Source organism: Tenrec ecaudatus, chromosome 8, assembly GCF_050624435.1.
Source record: "Tenrec ecaudatus isolate mTenEca1 chromosome 8, mTenEca1.hap1, whole genome shotgun sequence".
In the NCBI taxonomy this organism is placed as follows: domain Eukaryota; kingdom Metazoa; phylum Chordata; class Mammalia; order Afrosoricida; family Tenrecidae; genus Tenrec; species Tenrec ecaudatus.
The window spans coordinates 59,070,488-59,092,998 of record NC_134537.1 but is presented as its reverse complement, the minus strand read 5'-3'; the positions used below and the strand labels follow the sequence as shown (position 1 = coordinate 59,092,998).

The 22,511-nt window shown below is 40.2% G+C and overlaps 1 protein-coding gene and 1 pseudogene across 3 annotated transcripts in view; one reads left to right on the top strand and one right to left on the bottom strand.

The window, feature by feature from the left end:
* Positions 1 to 327: 327 nt before the first annotated feature.
* Positions 328 to 22,511, bottom strand: part of GREM2 (gremlin 2, DAN family BMP antagonist) — a 115,696-nt gene continuing 93,512 nt past the window's right edge. For all 3 annotated transcript variants that reach the window (XM_075556391.1, XM_075556393.1, XM_075556392.1), the window contains exon 2: positions 328 to 4,373. In XM_075556391.1, the coding sequence (XP_075412506.1) occupies positions 3,869 to 4,372 (504 nt within the window). In that variant the 5' untranslated portion in view covers position 4,373 and the 3' untranslated portion in view covers positions 328 to 3,868. The remainder of the gene's footprint in view (positions 4,374 to 22,511) is intronic.
* LOC142455409 (RNA-binding motif protein, X chromosome-like) lies at positions 19,285 to 20,106 on the top strand (annotated as a pseudogene).

The window sequence follows — 22,511 nt, the reverse complement described above, 5'->3', positions numbered from 1 at the left end:
TCTGAATTCTTTTCAAAAAGGTTTTTTTTCTTTTTTGTCATTTGTTTATTTGTTTCTTTTCTTTATTTTGTATGATTTTCATATATATGAAATCCAGAATGTGTAAATCTATCGAGACCATAACTGGATTAATAATTATATAGGGGTGTGGCAGGGGATGTTGGAGTAGAATTAGGTAGCAAACAACAATGAATACAAGAAATATGATGTTCTGAAATTGACTGTGGTGAAGATTACACAACTCTTCCTAATAAGATTAAGCTAATAATTTATATGATTTATGAATTATATGGCAAGAAAACTATGTTTTTAAGTTTGTGGAAAATGCAATGAAAAGATGACGGGAGTGTGATAATTATTATGAAGATTCAAGTGACATCTGGTTCTAGACACAGGAAAGACAGCATCTGCATTACGTCTTTTCTTTATTCTACCTCCTAAAAACTCAGGACATTATATATAATGAAACCATAAGCAGATTCACGACCTGAGAGATGACATGGTAATGAGTTCTCATCCCTAGCTAGAATGCTAGAAAAACCAGTAACCCAGAAACACCAATGGGAACAAACAAGAACAATACATACACCAGATGATTGTCCTCATGCAGTTGCTCTCTCTGCCTAAGGAGCAGCAGCTGTGGCAACAGGGGAGAGAATGAGAAGGGTAGGGTTTGTGAAGGATTTTGAAGGTAACCTGATGGTCAAGTTTCAATTATATCACTTTTTATTTGGCCTTATTCATAACAAAGATCTCCTATAGATCAATCGTCAATTAAGCTTCTAGGAATATACAATGTAAATTGTTCAGTCAATAGAAAATTACATTTTTCATTGACTACATAACTTAGAAACCAACCAGCTTAAATGCCTACCAGCTTTGGAAACAAGTGAATTAAAATATCTTATCCAAAAGTATAATATTTTGTCACATTCAATAAGCATAACATTATTTTTGAATTGAATTTTATTCCTATGAGGGCCACGCTGTGAATCAAGCCTGTGTAACTTCATTAATATTTTAAATTTCAAGTGATAATTGAATTCTTTTAATAGGAAAATAAGTCAAAGATGGTAACACTGTGAAACAAAAAAGTATTTAAATTAAGAAGTGCTGGACCTGTTGGAAATGAATGTGAAAATAGCTTAAGATCAGGACAAGTTCTGGACTGCTGAAGATATCAGTGAACTATGAGTCACTAAGGATGATGAGGTTCTCTGAGCTGCCCAAAAGAAGGCTATATTACAGGGGACTTTTTGTAGGCACTTTCAAAAGCTTCCTCATTCACTATTTCTTATACAAAGAGGACAGGGAGAATTGGCTAATATTTCTGTGTGCATCTGCTGTGGGATCTGTAAGAGGCTTAGAAACTCCACGAGCCTGGGCACACTCAAGACTGAGAGCCATCCTCCCACCGCTGCTGTTTGCTACCTACGTATGATTCTCTGAGGGTACCAGGCACCAGAGACGTATGCCAGTCGTGAACTCACATAACTGGGCAACAGCACCCGCGATGCACAGGGCATTGTCAATCGGTTGAAAGAAGTTCAGAATTTACTTTTATGACACTTCACACCAGGATTACATATATCCTAGAGTATATTTATTTTTCTATAATTTAATAGTATACCCACAAAATAATTACATCAAACAATTTTCTTCATTTATAAACAACAAACTATTAAATACAATTTTAGCTATTATAAGGTAAGTTTTGCACATACAATAATCCCCAAAAGCAGTTTCACACTGCAGCATTAACATATTTCAACACTCACAGTTGGGCTGAAAAGAGGATGCTCATGTTTGTATACTGTGAGTTCATCGCTTAATCGCTTATGTGCATGGGTTCTGCAGCTAACAAAAGAATGGGAGGCGGGGGGGGGGAGGCTTTTCAGCTGATCCACAGGTTTACCTTCACTTACTTCCTTTTCCAAGAATTTGCAATACTGTAATTCCTTCCTTCACAGTTTTTCTGCTGCCTGTTGTGCCGCTAAACATGACTTGAGGTTTTTCCACCAAGTACAAAACCTGGCTCTGAACTTGGACAGGCTCTCTCACTTCTCACTTCACCCCCGGACCCTAGTCCTGAACAATGTCCATTGAATGCCACCTCCTGATTTAAAGTTGTGTAGACCCAGGTCCAGATCAAGAAGTGGATTAACTAAGCACCCAATCTTGTCTCTCCATCTAAATGTCTCTAAGATCCGCTGTCGCTTGCTAGTTAGTGTTTTAAAGTTTCTGACTTCAAAGCAGCTCTTAGTGGGGCTTTCTCACATAATAGGAAACTGGGTCTGCCTGAGACTCCATGGAAGGAGTATATTTCATGCTTGGGAGTTGTCAGGAGAAAGTTTCCCCGTATACACTGATTCCTACCATAGGGCAGCTCATTCACATTTAACAGATTCCATGATTGTTCCTCCCAGGGAAGCCTCCCTGGGTCAATTTAACAAAGGAATCCAAAGAAAGAATACCATTTCAAAAAACTAAATTGGTTAGTGACTTTACAATTAGTGACCAAGGTACGGAAACTTCAACAATTCATAATAAAAACAAAAGGGGACTAGGTGTTGAACCATTCTCTTAAAATCCAATCTTTGGAGAAGAAGCTAATTGTTTTGTAAAGAATAGTGCAACCCAATTCCAAGTTTATAACTTTTCCTTAATATGCAAGAAAATGAACCAAATCTTTGTATTTTAATTTTTTTTTTCTAACGGGAAATATGCTTTTCTAGGTGCCATGGGAATGGAAATAATGTCTTATTTACTTCATATATGTATATTAGACATTATAGTGCCTTTTGAGATTCAGATAAACTGTATGAATCTGTATGAGATAGATAAACATATTCCACTCATCTCAACCCTACTGCCACACTATTCTGTAATGCTTGCATACCTTCAGTGCGGTACTCTTCTAAGTAAGTAAAATTGTTTGTCTTCCCTTCTCCCTACTCTATCTAAGAATAGATGCATGACACTGAACTTCTGACCAGGTGATATTTCTGAGTAAAACACCTACTACGTGATTACCAACTCCTCAGGTCTATGTAGAAAGATATTGCAAAGCCAGAGTCAAAACCCATGACATGATTCGTAGATATGTCAATAATACAAAATTTAACGGCTCTTTACAATCACAAACCAGCGCTCGTGCAGATACTGTTGTGTGCAATAGTATCCACATTGCAGTGAAAAGAACATGCACCTCCTAGTTCGTCTTTCATCTACAGATGTGGGAGCGGATGGGACAAAGATTGGGTCATGGTGGCTGGAGTTTAGTAGGTTGTGGTCCACTGTGAGCAAGGTCCCCAGGGATGTCCACTTCATGACTTCCAGGAGTCCTCTTGGAACAGGCTCTGTTAGGAGAGACTTTCGTCCACAGATAGCTTTATGGACAAAGTCCAAGTCATCATGGGAGGAGGAGAGGGCAGCCCTCAAATCACAAAAGCCAATCCCCCGCCCCCCAGATCCGGGTCCAGCAGGACAGGGCTGTGGGACTCCTTACAAGAGTGAGGTCCTTCACTTCCCCGGAAAAGGGGCAAGCTGGAGTGCAGGACGAGGCCCAGGCATTCCTTTTCCATATAGTGGAAACAGCCATGGCAGATTGAGAGTACATCCCCTGAAGTTCCTCTCTGACCCCTGTGCACTGGTGGAGCCCACTTGGGTTGGCCGAGTTGGCACCTGTGGTCGGTCGGGTAAATAGTAAGCTTTCGTTCTGGTCCGCTCTTGTGACAAGGACACCGTTAGCCCCGAGCGGCGTGCTTGTCGCTGAGGAGGGCACCGGGCAGCTTAGGAGTTGTAAGTGTTGGGGCGGGTTGGCAGCAGCTGGACCCCTGGGAAACTAGGCGCCTGGCGATCCAGGCGTTCACTGCTTGTTCGAGTGGCTCAAGTTCACGGACATGCAGCGACACTGCTTCACCTTTTGGATCTTTTTAAGTCGGATGGGCGGGTCGAGGCCTGGGCATTCGAGCTCCACGAAGGCAGAGGTGACCCGCTGGGGTTTACAGAAGGCACAGGACTGGAAGTACGCGTCCTGCTTGCTCACATGCCGCGGGATGTAGAAGGAGTTGCACTGGCCGTAGCAGAAGCGGTTGAGTACCGTGCGGCTGCGGCAGCCTTCTTCGCTTACGATCTGCCGCAGAGGCTGCGTCTTGCACCAGTCGCTCTTGAGGTACTTCCGCTCCGTGACCACCAGAGCCTCCTGGCTGGAGGCCAGCACCTCTTTGGCCTGGTGCTGCCATCTCTCTGAGTTGCCGCTGCCTTCCTTGTAAGGCGAAGGGATGGCACCCACTGGGCGATCCTTCCGGGCTTCGTCGACCTTCAGCAGCATGGCCACGAGGAACAAGGACAGGGACAGTTTCCAGAACATCCTGCAATGAGAGAGTTAGAGGTGTTGGTAGGGACAGAGGATTAAGTACAGCATCCTGTTTGCTTTATGAGCATGAGAAGTTGCAATGAACTGGGGTGTGGCTGGCTACTCGCTACCCAGAGCCAGCTAAAGAAAGATCTTTACTGAACATGCATCGAGAGTCATGAGGTCTTTGGGTGGTGTGTAAAAGTTACATCAAGGCTCTGGGGTAAGCGTTGAACTATCTACCGTTTCAAACCTACCAGTTGTGCATTAGAAAAAGACAGGCTATGTGCTCTGGTAAAGACTTATGGCAAAAAAAAAAAAAAAAGAGACTGTGGCCTCAGAAACCTTATATAGGAGAACTATGAGTTGGAATGGTTCAAACCACTGACCGTCTGGTGCCATGCCTAGCTCCACCCTGGTGGCATCCATTAGGGTCTGACTGTGTCACGGTCACAATATGGCTTGGAAATGGCGTTTCGCTGTTGTGTGAGCCTCACTTTGGCCTCCCCAACCAGGCTCTACCAGAAGCCCAAAGGAAGGTGTGGGAAGTGGAGGCCAGGGAACAGGAAAGGTAGACTTCATAAGCAAGAAAATCCTGTGGAACCCAGTTCAGTTCTGTAACACATGGTGTCCCCACGAGTTGGAGTTGAGTTATTTGCAAGGTGCTTAGAGATCCGTGATGGTACCCAATCACTGCCTACCAGACCAGGTGGGCAAAATGGTTAGTATAATACAGTTAGAAAATATACCAGGGGGAATTGGGGGCTGTTTATTCCTATACACATTACAGTTTGAGAAAATGAGGAGCTTTGAACTAAAGAGTGTTTTGCCTATAGGCCTATTGTGGTCAGAACTGTTTGAAGGCAGTGGGTGAAGTTTTCGGAAATAGATTTTCTTCTTAAGTCTCTCTGTGTGGACTCCAACCTCCAGCCTTTGGTTTAGCAGTTGAGTTGGAGCTATTCTATAAATGTTATATGATATTTTAATACTGCATATTTCATGGCCTTCATTTAGCTTGTAATTAGGAAGACAGAAAGAGGCATGCAAATAACTCAATGACACGAAGTTCTCCAGGAACAATGGTATGGTCCTTTGGCGGCCATCAGTCTTGGTATCTGAGAATTGATGTAGATTATCTGGGCTCCACTGCAAATATTCTGATCTGTAGGTGGAGGTGGGGATCTGCCTGTTTAAGAATCAGTCCAGGTGAACTTGATGAGTACCTAGGGAAAGTAGAGGGATAGTGAGGGCACAGAAAAAGAACTTCAGTTCCACCTGGAGAGGGAACAGGAATAGCCCACGAAGACTTTGTAACAAAAAAAAAAAACCCGAAAAACTTAAAAATCTGAAAATGATTATTCCAGCTGACATTATTGTTGAAAATGCAAAACAAACCCTCAGGTATTAGAAGATGAGAAATAATAAATACTATAACAGAAATAAATGAATCAGAAAAAGAAAAAAACTATAGAAAAAATCAAGACGACAAGAAGTTGGTTCTTTGAAAGGATGAACAAAATTGATAAACCTAACAAAAGAAAAGAAGAAAAGGCAAATATTAAGGATGGAGCGTTGTCAAACAACTAAGGGACAAGGGAACAACAAACGGTCTAAAATTGATGGCGAGGTGGGTAATAGGATGCTTGGTGGGACTAGATCAAGGGCAATGTAGCCAAGAGGAATTACTGAAACCCAAACGAAGGCCAAACATAATGGTGGGTCAAGAAGAAAGTAAAAGAAAATAGGTGAAAGGGCATTTATATAGGTCTAAATATAGGCATGTACTATGTAAATATATTTTTATATAATGATAGGGAAACAGATCCATGCACATATATTTATATGTTAAGTATTAATGTAGCAGACAGAAATTGGGCCTCGAATCAAGTACACCCTCAAAGCAAGAACACTTTGTTCTAATAACCCAACATTCTGTGATGCTCACCTTCCCAACACGATCGCTGAAGACAAAATGGGTGCATAAGCAAATGTGGTGTAGAAAGCTGATGGTACTGAGCTATCAAAAGCACATTTGGGGTCTTAAAGACTTGAAGATAAACAAGCATCCATCCAGGGGAAAGGATGTGCACATCTCCTTCTTCAAGTTTTCTATTACAGTGCACCATCTGCGGCCCAGTCAGGACCTGAATTATCCCTCCAGAATTCCAGGGTCTGTCCTGAATCACTTTGCTACCCAGAGAAAAGGTTAGCATACACTTAACCACTGAGGGAATGTGGTGACAATTGCTAATAACAGAACAGGCTACTTTCCTTTACTCTTACATCTTGTATTTAGTGTGCATCAGAATCTGTTGGTTTTCACTATCCTTCTAGTATGACAATGTTGTTCATTGGCAAGGGGTCCCAGGGTTAGGAAGGGCGATGGTCTCAGCTGACACGGTAGCTAACCTAGCTAAGGGAAGTCACAGAAAGAGAGATGTAGTGGAAGCACTGACTTTCTAGGTGAGTGCTCTCCGCTGTGACTTTTGAGATGTGAGAACAAAGGATGCACAGAGCAAACTCATCTAGTAGCTGGACACCTAGCATGCCCCTTTGTAACAGCCTTCCTAGGAATGTCAAGGCCTGAAGAGAGGCCTCACAAGAGAAAGGTCCTAATATCTGGGGAAAGAGAAAGCAGTGCTGAATTATTTTACCTAATCTGTCAAATTTTCACGTGGATGAACTAATTTCTGTGGGGCACCATCCTATTTCAGAGATTCGGTCAAGGCAATGCTGGCTTGTGCCAGAGAGGGGAAAGGGATAACATTGAGACATGTTCTAACACTTGGGATAATTCTGGTTGCCCTAGTAATGAACTTGACTGCTAACCAAAAGGAGGAGGTTCCTTGGAAGAAAGGCCAGCTGATGTAATTTACTAAAAGCAGTCATTGAAAGTCATCTGCCACACATGTCCATGGTGATTCTCACCATGCATTGGACTTAACTCATCAACTCATCAGCAACTTGTTTCAAGAGCATTCGGGGGCATTATTGGAAGGTTGCTTAGGTGCACTGTGAGGATGAATGATTGTCGGCAGGGATATCGGGGATGGACTTATGTCCACCATACAAGTGAAAACACAAAATAAAAACAAAAAGCCTCAAAAAGAAAAGCCTGGACAAGGTTTTATTTTTAGATTATTTTCATAAGTTAAATAAAATGAACTACAGTGAAAAAAGTGCCCTAGTGGCACACATAAGTATTCAGATGCCTACTAAAAATGAAAAATTGGCAGTTCAGACTACCCCACGAAGACCTAGTCATCAGGTGCAATAAAGATTACAGCTGAGAAAGTGGAGTGAGGTGGTCCTACTTTGTCACATTGTATCAGTGTGAGTTAAAGCAGCTAGAAGCCAAAGGAATTTGGGGCTAGGATTCTATGGGAGGGTGGTGGCCGAAATGCCTGACTCGAGACAGATGTGGATGAGGGATCATTCTCTCAATCTAAGACTGGTTGTCTATTGAAGCAACTGATCTTCTGAAACTGTAAACAGAGGCTTTTGAACCAAACCCAGGTGATTTTGCTTTTGCTCTATAATGGCTGCATAAGCTGTGGAGACAAACTACATTACCTACAAAGCCTAACTCGTTTGCCATTTGATCTTTTCAGAAAATGTTTGCTAACACCTGCTCTAAATATTCCATATCTTTTAGTGAATTCAGATTATTTCACAAAAGTAGTTTTAAATTTTAAAATATTTAACCATGAAATTTTGTAAGAATAGAGAAAAACGGTAAATAAAACAGACCACTCATAAACTGTACAGTAGGCATTGGGCTGCTAACTGAAAGATTGGCAGTTAAAATTCACCAGACACTCCACAGGAGAAATATGAGCCTGTATGCTGCTATGAAAATTTAGTTTCAGAAACCCTATTTAGAGGGGTTATGAATGAGGATCGCTTCAATGGAAGTGGATTTGATTTGTTTTGGGAATGTACCCATGTGATAGACTTTGTGTCAACTTGAATTTGTATGAAAGTATCGGAATAGTGCAATCATGTCAATCATCTTAAGTTGCTGCTTGGTGAAGTGTCCTGGAAGATGTGGGCTTTTTAATAAGAGAAATCCTGGGAACCATCCTGCCTCTGCCTCTTAGGCTTACTGCTAGCTGAGACTCTGTGTCTCTGCTCTCATGTGGGCTGCCAGACCTGAAGGTCTGTCATGTTTTACAACCTGGGATCCACTGGACTCTGCACCTACTGGCCTGTATCTCCCTTGCATCCCACTCCGCCTCTCTGCAGCATCTGGCTGCAGCTACATGAGTTTGAAGGGGGCCCGAGCTATAGCATCAGAACTTGAACTGTACATAATTGCTTACTGGTGGTATTATGAGACATTACTGTTTACCTCTCTTTAAGGATGCAAATGATATTTAAAAATTATGGTAAGAACATACATAGCAAAACAATACTACAAGAGTGTTTTAGTCTCGGTACTTTAGAGAAACAAATCCACAGAAACTCATCTATAAGAAAGTTTTATATAAAGGTTTAGTGCACATCAAGAAAACATCCCAACCCAGTGCTGCCCAAGCCCACAAGTCCAACATTAACCCAGTAACCCTTATGTCCAACACGAATCCACAAAGTCCTCCTTCATCTCACAAAACAGACACAATGATGCCGACTAGAGGAGGAAAGCTGAGTCAGTGAATGTGTAATCATCTCAGCGCTGGCAGGGGTCTCCACACGGATGCTCCCGCACCCAGGGCTGCATCAGGGCAGGTCCATATGGCTTCTCCTCGGTGATGTCCTGCAGGATGTGAGCCTTGGCAGCTGAAGCAGGGAACTGGCTAAGGCAGCTGCACCCTGGTCCGACGATCACAAAACAAGAGACCTGAGAACTCCAAAGGTGAGGTTCACCGCCTGTTTATCCCTCTGCCTTTCAATGAACCCCACATGTGTTTACCAGCCAGGTTGGCACAATAAACTAACTACCTCAAATAGTGAGACATAATGGTCCTAAGGCATTAAATTAAATAAGAAAATGGATGAGGACAAGTTCTATATACAGTTCAAGACATCGATTACATTTTGTGCAACCATCATCACGATCCTTTTCCAAAACATACCTTCACCATTACATAAGTTCAGTGTCCCTCTAAGTAAAAACTTCCACTTCCCCTTTAGTCTTATCCCTGAAAATCAATAATCTTTACTTTCTATATATTTGCTTATTTCAGACAAGTGGGATCATATACTATTTGTTATTCTTTAACTGACTTAATTCATCTAGCATAATGTTAATTTTAATCAATGTGGCATGATTCAGGGCTTCATTTCTCTTTACAGCTAAATAACTCCATTGTGTGTTATATTCACATTTTGGTTTTTATCAATGAACATTTGACTATTTCCACATTTTTCCTATTGGAAGAAGTGCTACAATATACATTAGAATACGAACTCTTGTTTACATTCCATCCTTCACCTCCTTTGGGTGATAAGATTAGAATTGCTGAGTCATATAGTACAGTAAAAGCATTCAACTGAATGGGTTAAAACGAACTCTGTAAACATTGTAAAGAATGGGAATTCTAGAAGATATGCTTGTGCTTATACTAAACTCATACATGGATCAAGAAAATATCTTGAAAAGAAATAGGAGATATTGCAATGCTTAAAATAGAATGGTGTATGTCATGGTTGTATCACATTGGTATGGATAAGAGCTCTTGACATGGAATAGAGGACAGAAAAACCCCTCAAGAACAGTAATGGGAATAGCAATACCATGAGGACAGGGGGAAGATGGAAAGAGAGGAGGGAGAGAGGGAGAACCGATCGCTATGATCAACGTATAACCTCCCTTCCACAGGGGAATGAACAACAGAAATGTGAGTGAAGGGAGACAGCAGACAGGGTAAAATGTGAAAATAACAACTATTTATCATTTATCAAGGGTTCACAGAGGTGGGAGGGGGGGTGAGTGTAAAAAGAGGAGCTGATATGCTTTTGAAAATGATGATGGCAATATATGTACATATGTGATTGATATAATTGATGTATGGCTTGTCATAAGAGCTATAAGAACCCAATAAAATGATTTTTAAATAATACTTTTATATCGATGAAAAACTCTCAATAATATGTATTATGTTAACTACATGCAAGTTATGTCATAAATTTCATAGTAGTTGATACAACTTTGCTTGAGATATTGGGCTTGGAAATGAATGACAAGATACTTTTTTAAAAGAACTGAGACTTGATTTATTAAATTGAAAGTAACACTGAACATATGCATTTCATATGTGTGAATCAATATAATTCAAAGCAATTATAAAATTAAATAAATATAGAAAGAAACAAGTTTAAGTAAGATTCCCTAGATATTCCTTGACCATTCCAACATGAACTGTAATTATTTCTGTCATCTATAAACTTACATAAAATTCAGGGGTTCTTTTGGGGTGTGTCCAAATTACTGTGGTCTGTGGCTTTGTTCTTACTCTCAGACTTTCTGTGCTCTTTAGAATGTTATTTTAGCAATTGAAACATAGATTGGTATTAGACATATGGGCTAATATCAGACTTATGGACTTGCTATAGACTGGCCTGAGATGTCTTCTTAATATGCAATTGCTCTTGTATATAAAACTCTTTCTTTTACACATATGAAGGTCTATGAATTTGTTTCTCTAGTGTACTAGGACTAACACAAAGGCAGAAAGAATTAAAACAAACTCCTTAGCAGATCAACTACAACAATTACAAGAAATGCAGCAAAACAAACCATCAGTTACAAGAAGAAGGACATAATTAAGATCAGGGTATAAATAAATGAAACAGAAAACATTTTTCAATCTTCATAAAAAATCAAGACAAAAATTTGTGTTTAAAAAAATTTATACACCCCTGTGAAACCAATAAAGGAAAAGAATGAGAAAAAAATCAAATTATATGAATATGTCATAAAATGGATATTACAATAGAACCAATTGAGATTAAAAGTATAATCACACTGTATTTTAACAAATTTAAAAACTTAGAAAAAAATATATAAATTTATGGAAATGCATTATTTGTCTAAATTATGACATAATTATGTAGAAAATCTCCAAAAGCTTGTAACAACAGAAGAAAAAAAAAAGAAAAGAAAAAAAAAGAAAATGATTAGGGCAAAGAATGTACAGATGTGCTTTATACAATTGATGTATGTATATGAATGGATTGTGATGAGTTGTATGAGCCCCAAATAAAATGTTTAAAATAAATAAATAAATAAAGTACAAATGTCAAAAAGTCTGAGTCTAGATGGTTTCACTAGATGAGGAAACTTACTAATCATATAGATAAAACTTAATACCATTTTAATAAACTATTCCACAATATAAAAATGGACAATATCTACCAAACTCATTTGATGAAGAAACTATAATTCTGATGCCTAAACTAGACAAAGACATCACTCGAATTGAAAATCACAGACTAATACCTCTAATGAAAATGGATACCAATATCTCCGATAAAATCCTAGCCAACAGAATTCAACAAAGCATAAAATATAATGCATCTCTTTTGATAGAGATAGTGTTTGGGGTCTTAAAGGCTTGAAGATAAACAAGCGGCCATCTAGCTCAGAAGCAACAAAGCCCACATGGAAGAACACACCAGCCTGTGTGATCACGTGGTCCCAAAGGGATCAGTTATCGGGCATCAAAGAACAAAAAATCATATCATTGGCTGCACACCTCCATTATACGATCGCTGAGGACAAACGGGTGCTTAAGCAAATATGGCGAAGAAAGCTGATGGTGCCCCGCTATCGAAAGAGATAGTGTCTGGGGTCTTAAAGGCTTGAAGGTGAACAAGCAGCCATCTAGCTCAGAAGCAACAAAGCCCACATGGAAGAACACACCAGCCTGTGTGATCACGAGGTGCCAAAGGGACCAGGTATAAGTCATCATCCAAAATATATATATATATATATATATATATATATATATATACCATAGTGAATGAAGGGGGAAGTGCAGAGTGGAGACCCAAAGCCCATTTGTCGGCCACTGGAGATCCCCTTACAGAAGGGTTTAGGGGAGGAGATGAGTCAGTTAGGATGCGATGTTGTACTGATTAAGAATACAGCTTCCCCCCAGATCCTGGATGCTTCCTACCCCCAACTAGCGTGATCCGAATTCTACCTTGCAAATCTGGATAGAGTAGAGGTTGCACACTGGTGCATATAGGAGCTGAAGGCGCAGGGAATCCAGGATGGATGATACCTTCAAGACCAGGGGTGTGAGGGGCGATAATGGGAGAGTAGAGGGTGAGTGAGTTGGAAAGGGGGAACTGATTACAAGGATCTACATGTGACCTCCTCCCTGAGGGATGGACAGCAGAGAAGGGGGTGATTGGAGACTCTGGATAGGGCAAGATATGACAAAATAACAATCTATAAATTATCAAGGGCTCATGAGAGAGGGGGGAGCGGGAAGAGGGGCGGGGAAAGAGGACCTGATACAAAGGGCTTAAGTGGAGAGCAAATGCTTTGAAAATGATTAGGGCAAAGAATGTACAGATGTGCTTTATACAATTGATGTATGTATATGTATGGATTGTGATAAGAGTTGTATGAGCCCCTAATAAAATGTTTTTAAAAAAGTACATCATGATCAAGTAGGATTTATACCCAATATATAAGGATGATTTAATATTAGAAAAACAATTTACCACATAACTAAAATAAAGAAGAAGACCTGTGATATAAAACTCTCTCTTATAAAATATAAGTGTCTATGAATTTTGTTTCTCCAGACTAACTCACTATGGTACAGGGAGTGGGGAACTGTAGAAACAAATCATAAAGATGGAGAGTGGATGGTTGGTTATTTTACTTATGCCTCATGGTAGTGTTTTTTATTTGACTAGCCAGAAGTCAGATATGTCATGCAGTTTACTGGGTTGTTTTCTGGAAAGAACATGGGAAGTTAAAGTTTTGATTATTATGTTTGGTTGTAGTCTTTGGCTATTCCTGTGTGAAATGGCAAAAATGAAAGTGTTGATGTATATTTTGAGCTCAGGGGTAGAAGTAGCCATTTGAATTTCTCAGAAACCATGCTGTTTAAGGAACATACCTGACAGAAAGTCTGTATCTGGTAAATGCTCTCAGTGACCTAATCCCATATTTGTGTATAAATAGAATAGTTTAGATAAGGATTTAGACAAGCTAAATAAGGATTGAACTTGACTGTTTTAAGACGTGAGTTTAGTATCTGATTCTACTTTGTTTATACTGATTTCTTCTGCTTATTATTGATATAATGATTCATAGAAATGTTTACTGGGAAGTGTGAAAATAGAGAGCTTATAAACCTGCTTGCCTGAAGTCATTAATTTGATCTTTAGAAGGGCTTGGGGCACACCTGGACAGAAGGCTTCAAAGAAACTAGCCATACCCAGTGCTTTGGAGTATTAAGGACATTAGAAGATGAACAGACATGCCTAGGGGCTATTCACAGATTGAAAAACAAAAAAGGAACTCTTTGGATTTAAAGATTGAACTCTAGTGGTTTTTGTCAGAAGCTGGAAAAAATCTGCAACCATAAAGAAAACTCCTCTCTAAGACTGAACATTAAAGGGAGTCTGTGGGCAGGCTGAAACGCTTGCTATGTGACCACCTGGATCCACTTGTTGAGTGGAGGTGGGAGAAATGCAGTAATAAAGAGATTATTTGAGTCTGGCCACATATCTGTGGATTTGGTTTACCGGAAAAAGAGGGGAAGACGAGAGTGGGTTGACTGGTCTAAAGTTCATGGCCCAGCACAAGGGGGCTAGGCTTGTTAAGTATTTGTGATAAGCCCATAGTCTAAAGGCAAAGTAACCAATGGGCACCCTGGGGAAGCTAAGTGAGGCAACCTATATTGGGTTGACCAGAACCCAACCAGATGAAGAGAAGGTATTTGAACCTGGGAACTGGTGCATACTGCTGCAGACTTTATGGATGGCCTGTCCTGATTTGTCTTTGTTTATGGATGCGAACTCACAAGGTTCCAACTGGAATGAACTTTTTTCACATCAAAGAATATGATTGTCTCCTCAAAGCACTGGGTTGTTGTAAGTGGGCAGTAAAGAAATTGGAGACCCAAAATTAGGGGAAACAAAGGCATGACTTACAAACTAGATTCATACGTGGGGGGATATATTCATATGATTATAGTTTTAAGGTATAGGTGTTACTTAAATGCAATTGTTAGGCATAGGATATTTTTGTTTTGTTCATTTATATAAGGTTATGTTTAAATGAGGGGGGCACATTTTTTAATTGTATGCATTTTAGTTTAACCTATTAGGTACAGATATGATTTTATTATTGTTCACTTGAAAATTATATCTATGGCCAAAGAATTGTGTGTAGGTGCCAAGTAGGCAAGGGGTAGATTGTGATAGTTACAGCTTATTGTGCCAACCTGGCTTATGAACACATGTAGGATTAATTGATAGTCAGAGAAATAAATAGTTCAGTGAGCCTTGCTCTTCTTGTTCTTGCTGTCTGATGGTCGGACCAGTGTGTGGCTGTCTTAGCTAGTTCTCTGCCTCAGCTGTCAAGGTTCACTTCCTATGAGACATGCCTTAGGAGAAACCACATGGACCTACCCTGATGCAGCCCTGGGTGCTGGAGAAGCTGCGTGGAGACCCCTTGCGGCGCTGGGACACTTCGGCTTTCCTCCTGCATTCAGCATCATTGTGTGTGTTTCGTGAGATCAAGAAGAACTTTGTAGATTGGTGTCCAACATGTGGGTTAATGTTGGACTTATGGCCTTGAGCAGCACTGGGTTGGGATGCTTTCTTAATGTACACTTACGTTTTATATAAAACCTTCTCATAAAATATGTCTATGAAATTTGTTTCTCTAGTCTACCCAGACTAACTCAAGACCCATATATGAGTATAGCAATCAATGGAGAAAAGGCATTTGATAAAAGTCAACATCTATTCCTGATAAAAAACATTCAACAAAATAGGTATATATAAAAGCGTAACCTTCCATGAAATGGAAAAAAGCTCTGCTGGGTATGCTTTTGTAGTATGTACTACACATTTTTACCACTAGGGGAGCATCAAGCAACTCTGTTAGTATACCCAGTGGTGTCGCCTGGGAAGGTTCTATCTGGTCACAGTGAACTTTTCATGAAAGTGGTTTTACTCGAACCATTTTTTTTTTAATGGCTGATATAAGAGAACAGCTTGCGGTGGTGAAGTTTTGTTTCATGCTTTGGAAAACTGCCACAGAAATTGTGATGTTGAACACAGATTACAAGGACAGCATTGTGAGAAAAACTCAGGTGCATAAGTGGTTTTCTAGTTTCAAAAAAGGTGAAATGTTGATTGATGACAAACCTTGATCTGGATGTCCATCAATTTCCTGAATGGATGATAATGTCAGCAAAATCCATGCACTTGTGCTCACAGGCTGATGGTGGACCATTGAAGATAGGGGGACATTATCTGGACTGTCTTGGAACTTGGTTCAATGAATTTTAATGGAAGAACGTCCTCTCTGTTACACTTAATACATTTGTCAGATCTGTGATTCCATTCATGGAAACATTTTTCAAACTCATCTGTTTGGATGACTTACAGCACCTCCCTTGTTTTATTCTTCACCTCTTCTACATCTATATTGTCAAATCACTGTCCTTTCATGCCCCCTGCATTTGCCAAAACAAAAAGAAGTTGCACACAGCAAGGACAGGTGAGTAAGATGCATGGGGCAAGAGAGGCATGCTGTTTTTTGCCAAAAAATTGGCCCACAAAGATGGCCTTTTGAGCAGGTGCATTGTCCTGCGGCAAAACTAGTCTGCCACAAACCAGGCCTTTTTAGTTGAACACTGTTACATAATCTTTTCAGAAGTTCTAAATAGAAGGTTTGATAAACAGTCTGACATGGTGGAATGAACTCCAACTACTATCCCCGTCACATCAAAAAACCTAATAAGCATAGTTTTTTATGTCTTTAAAAAAATCATTTTATTGGGGGCTCACAGAGCTCATCATACTTAAATACATCCATTGTGTCAAGCACATTTGTACGTATTTTGCCATCATTATTTTGAAAACTTGAGCCCTTGGTATCAGCTCATTTCCCCCCTCCCCCCTCTCTCCCTCATGAACACTTGATAATTTTTTTTCATGTTTTACACTGACCACTGTCTCCCTTTAGCCTCTTTTCTATTCTCCATCCCCCTAGGAGAGGGTTATATGAGATCATTGTGATCGATTGGTTCTCAAGGGTTTATTTGTTCTGAATTCCCTGTTTCCAACTCTTATCTGTACCAGTGTACATGCTCTGGCCTAGCTGGATTTGGGGTCATGATAGTCGGGGGGAGGAAGCATTAAAGAACTAGAGGATATGTTTCATCCATGCTATACTGCACCCTGACTAACTCTTCTCCCCGTGACCCTTCTGTAAGGGGATGTCCAATTGCCTATAGATGGGCTTTGGGTCTCCACTCCACACTCCCCCTCATTCACATTGACATGATTTTTTTGTTCTGGGTCTTTGATACCTGATACCCAATCCTATAGATATGATCACACAGGCTGGTGTGCTTCTCATCTTGATCTTTGATTTCACCTGATGAGCTTCTGAGGGGCAAGGTGACTACATAAGTACTTTATTATACAGTAATCTCTGTACTGGGTATAAACCCTAGAGAAATCAAGAATACAATTCAAACAGATATAGGCACATCTATGTAGCAATTTCCATAATAACAAAAATCAAGGTGTGATAATTACACAATCTGTTGTCAGTTTGAGACTTTAGAGTGAAGGGGTGGAATTTGCCTTTTAATCAGGTCACAGTTTGATGACCTCATTTGCAGGCACTAAGGAGAAAAGTGGGTCATGGAAGTGGGGCACACTTTCATTTCCTGTGAGACATCCCTGTTGAGAAGAAACATGGAGAGAGGCTGATGGAGCCAGAGTTTTGGAGCCAAGGAGCCACATGGAGACCCCTGCCAGTGCTGAGATGCTTACACCACCCCTGGATCCACAAGTTGTTCCACTCACTGGCCTATGATCTTTCTTGTTCAGCAACATTGCATGTGTTTTTTGAGTCTTTATAGATAGGTATCAGATATATGGGCTAATATCAGACTTATGGACTTGATCTGGACTGGGCTGCGATATTTTCTCAATATTCAAATGTTCTTGTATACAAAGCTCTTTCTTATACACATATGATTGTCTATGAATTTTTTTCCTTTAGTTTAACCGGACTAACACACATGGAAACAACCAAAATCTCCAACTGCAGAGGAATGGATAAAGACGCTCTGGTACATTCATATAATGGGATTTTATGCATCAATAAAAAACTGTGACAACTCTCTTAAACACCACAAGACATGGGCAGAGAACTTTATGTTGAACAAACTCAGTTAATATTACAAGATAAATATTTAAAATCACCATTGCTAGTAAGGAAGAAAAAGTAGAAGAAACGTGGTTTATGCACCAATAATTACAACTTGAATTACTCCAACGAGGCAAGCGACAAGAGTGGGAACAGAGAGAGGGGAATGAAGGGCAGAGTACAAAAACAAACCATATGGACAGAGAGTAGAACAGGAGAATAGGAGATTGTTGCTGATCTCATATCTTGAGATGAGTTGTGTAAATATAGATAGTATGTATGTATATATTCATATATACATATATATCCCTCCAGATTCCTTATCTTTTAAATCTAAAACGAGGATAGTGGTTTGAGTGACTTAGGGGGAAAAAAGAGAGAGGGAGAGAGAGAGAGAGAGAGAGAGAGAGAGAGAGAGAGAGAGAGAAAATTAAATGAAAATGAACTTGGCGTCTTTAGTGAAAAACAAGCTCATCTCAGACAGAAAACAAAATAATGTTATTTTAGCTCTTTCTTGATTGATTATTCGACTAACAATATCAGCCTTTTAACTAGAACTCACATGGAATGCCTTCCTAAGCATCACCAATTTTGAAAAAGTTTAAAAGAACACAGAATTATCCATTCATTCCTCTTGCACAAATTCATATAAAAGACATGTAAAGATATTTGGAACAGTGTTTGGTAAACTTTATACACTCAACATTAGAGTCTGAAAAAAGTTAAATGAAATACTATATGTTTGAGTCCCCACTCTACCATAATAAATCAGAAACTTGGCACACAAATTAAAAATACTTTGAAATATATTAGATATTGCATCTTAGAAATGAAATAACAAGAACAGATACTTGGCGGCAAAGTCATTTTCCCAAGCACAAATGCCAAGCACATGGGAGACATTCATTATGTGTTGAATTTAGATCAAAAGGGAATGAGACACCATTTTATGCTTATAAAATTTCAGAATGAGGGAGATTTGGAATACGACAGTTATAATTATTTGCCATTGTTAAAGCCAGGCCCTGTGCCCTGAAATTATTTTCCACACTCATCTCACTCATTCCAGCCATAAACCCTGCTCCCAGATATGTCTTTGTCTGATGCATGTCAAGTCCATCAAAATTAAATGCCTCATTCCATTTACAATCGCTGACTTAGGGTCTCCCTGCTATTGATGAATTCAGAAAGATATCTAAGGAATGGCAGATATAGCACGTACCTGGGGGATCACTTGATAGGGAGTTCCGCTAACTTGATACAATCCAACTTCCTTCCTCAAGCTTGGGAAACATCAGAGGTATTATTTAGGAAAACACATGCTCACCCCTAGGGTAAAAACCCCAGGAGATGCTGAATGAGGTGCATAATGACATTCATAATTGACACAAAATGAAAGGCACCTAACAACCAGACAAGAACAGAGAAGGTGCTCTAGTTGCATAACACTGCTAGCCGCTTCCCTGGTCTGCTTCAGCTCTGTGTAGCTGACTGAAGCACCTGGCTCTGGGTTCCTGGGGTCTTGGAACTGTCATTACGGCGCTAAAACTTAATGCTGGGGAACATGCTTGAAGCTGATCATCCTGGACAGCTCTTCATTGGCTGGCTCAATACAGAAACAAATAAGAAGGCCCTTGAAGTGGTGTTTGAAAATATGGACAAATCATGGAAGTACTCCTAATGAGAGATGGAGAAACAAACAAATCCAGAGGCTTTGCTTTTGTCATTTTTGAAAATCCAACAGATGCTAAAGATGCAGCCGACAATAAGTATGGAAAGTCCTGAGGTGGAAAAGCCATCAAAGTTGAACAAGCCACTAAACTAATGTTTGAAAGTGATAGGCTTGGACCACCACCATCTTCAAGAAGAACAGGCCCCTGGAGGGATCTTTAAGGTGGAAGAGAAGACAGTGGAGGAACCAGGGGATCTCCTTCACATGTGTTTATTCCATGAATTTTACATGAGTTCTTCTAGAGGACCACTTTCAGTAAACAGAGAACCTCCACCACGAAGTGGAGGGCTGCGTCATAAAATATCAGCCCCTTCAGGACCAGTGCTCAGGGGCAGTATAATAGGAGAAAGAACTCCTGGATACGTGGAAGAGATAGTTACAGAGGCCCACCATGGAGGGAACCCCTGCAGAGATGTTTATTTGTCCCTGAGATGATGGATAGTCTACTAAAGACAGTTATTCAAGCAGGAATTATCCCAGTTATCATGATACAAGAGATTATGTACTATAACCAAAAGATTATACATATCGCAATTATGGTCATTCAAGGATGTCTATGCTTGTGATTTTGGCTACTCAGATCACCCAATTGGAGACTGCTACAGAGATTCCTATGACAGCTGTGGTAACTCACACAGTGCTTCACCTATATGAGGATGAGGGCGCATACCATTTTATGGTGGGAGCAGTCGGCTGTGAAGCAGCTCATGGGACAGAGTTGGTGTAAGTTGAGACAGTTACTCAAGTAGCTGAAGAGATCTTTACTCAAGTGGCCTGATAGAGAAGGAGGCAGAAAACAGATCTAAAAACAAAATGTTAAACCAAAATCCCCATTCAAAGAAATAAACAGAGAAAGGAAACTATTTTTTCATAACTATCCAAGAGCTATTATGGGAAAAATGTGTTACTTTAAAAAATGAATAAATAAAAATTCCTGTTCTAAGTTGTTCCCCCAAATTCTTAAGTTCTTGTGAGGAACAAGCAAAACCTATTAATTTTATTTGATTTCATGTCATTGCTTTCAACAAGCAAATGTTAAGGTCTAAGACTTAACTTGTGTACTGATGCTGTCATTCTCTTAAGGGTTCCTGAAGGCCACTTCCTATTGGAGTCATCCTGGTAAATGAGGCAATGAGGCAAGCAAAACAGATCTCCCACAAACATCTGGGCATCGAAAATGGAGAGATGATTCATTCTACCTATATAAACCAACTAGATAATAGAAGGGTGGTTGGATTTGCTGATGCTCTTTATGATTTCAAGGTGTTTTCAAACTGAAATCTCAAAATGTTCTCAGGGTAAAGAACCTGAGATCAGATGCATACTTAAGGAAAGGGCTTGTTGACCTTTAGGAGTGTTTTTTGGTCGAGTCTGACAGGATGCCTCACCCTGGTCCCCAAATCTATTTTTGGTACTTCCTGGCACCTTCATTGCTCTGCTCTCCTTATTGTTCTGTTACACGCCCTCAGTGTGTTGCCTCTGTGTGGTGGGGTCAGATAGGGCACAATTCCCACACTGTGTCTCCAGTGTTGTCCCCAGCAGCGCTATGGGTCAGTGAGGGATGTCATGTCTCATGGTAGAGTTGGCCCTATGATCTTCTCGGTGCATTGGCTGCTCTAAGCAGGAATATCATCCTCAGGGCAACAAACAGACCTTGAACTATTTAGAAGCTGTGTGTGTGTGTGTGTGTGTGTGTGTGTGTGTGTGTGTGTGTGTGTGTGTTGGTTTGTTTCCTTTTGTTGCTTTGCTTTACTCTGTCTTGTTTTTGTGCATGTTATTGTCTCTGCATGTCTACCTGGATAAGATAGGCTGGATAAACAATCCAGAGGAGAAAGCAATGGGACCAACGGTTGGGGTGGGGCATGGTAGAGAGGGAGGCGGGGAAAGGAAGTGGGTGTTAACAAACTCAGGGACAAGGGAACAACAAGTGATCTAAAATTGATGGCCAGGAGGGTATAGGAAGCCTGGTAGGGCTTTATCAAGGGCAATGTTACCGAGAGGAATTACTGAAACCCAAATGAAGGTTGAACAGGATAGTGGGACAAGAGGAAAGTATAATAAAATAGAGGAAAGGATTAGGAGGCAAAGAACATTTCTAGAGGTCTAAATACAGACATGTACATATGTAAATATATTTTTTATATGATGATGGGGAAATAGATCTATGTACACATATTTATAGGTTTAGTATTAAGGTCGCAGATGGACATTGAACCTCTACTCAAGTAGTCTGTTAATGCATGAACACTTTGTTCTATTAGCCTGACTTTCCATGATGTTCACCTTTCCTACATGATTACTGAAGACAAAGTGAGTTCATAAGCAAATGTGGTGAAGAAAGCTGATGGTGCCTGGCTATCAAAAGATATAGTGTCTGCGGTCTTAAAGGCTAGAAGATAAACAAGTGGCCATCTAGCTGAGAAGCAACACAATCCACATGGAAGATGCACACTGGTCTATGTGATCATGAGGTGTCGATGGGATCAGGTACCAGGCATCAAAGACCCAGAACAAAAGACCATATCATTGTGAATGAGAGCAAATGTGGAGTGGAGACCCAAAGTCCACCTATAGGCAATTGGACATCCCCTTACAGAAGGGTCATGGGGAAGAGAAGAACCAGTCAGGGTGCAGTATATAGCAAGGATGAAATATACAACTCCCCTCTAGTTCTTTATTGCTTCCTCCCTTCTCCTCCACTATCATGACCCCAATTCTATCTTACAAACCTAGCTATACCTGATAATGTACATGGGTACAGATAAGAGCTGGAAACACAGGGAAGCCAGGACAGATAAACACCTCAGGACTAATACTGAGAGTCGCCATACCAGGAGGGCAGGGGAAGGTGGGGGAAAAAAGGGGAACTGGTCACAATGATGTACATATAACCCCTTCCCAGAGGGATGGACAACAGAAAAGTGGGTGAAGAGAGACATCAGTCAGTGTAAGACATGAAATAATAATAAATGTATAAATTACCAAGGGCTCATGAGCAAAGGAGGGTGGTGGAGGGAGGGGAAAAATGAGAAGCTGATACTAAGGGCTTAAATAGAAAG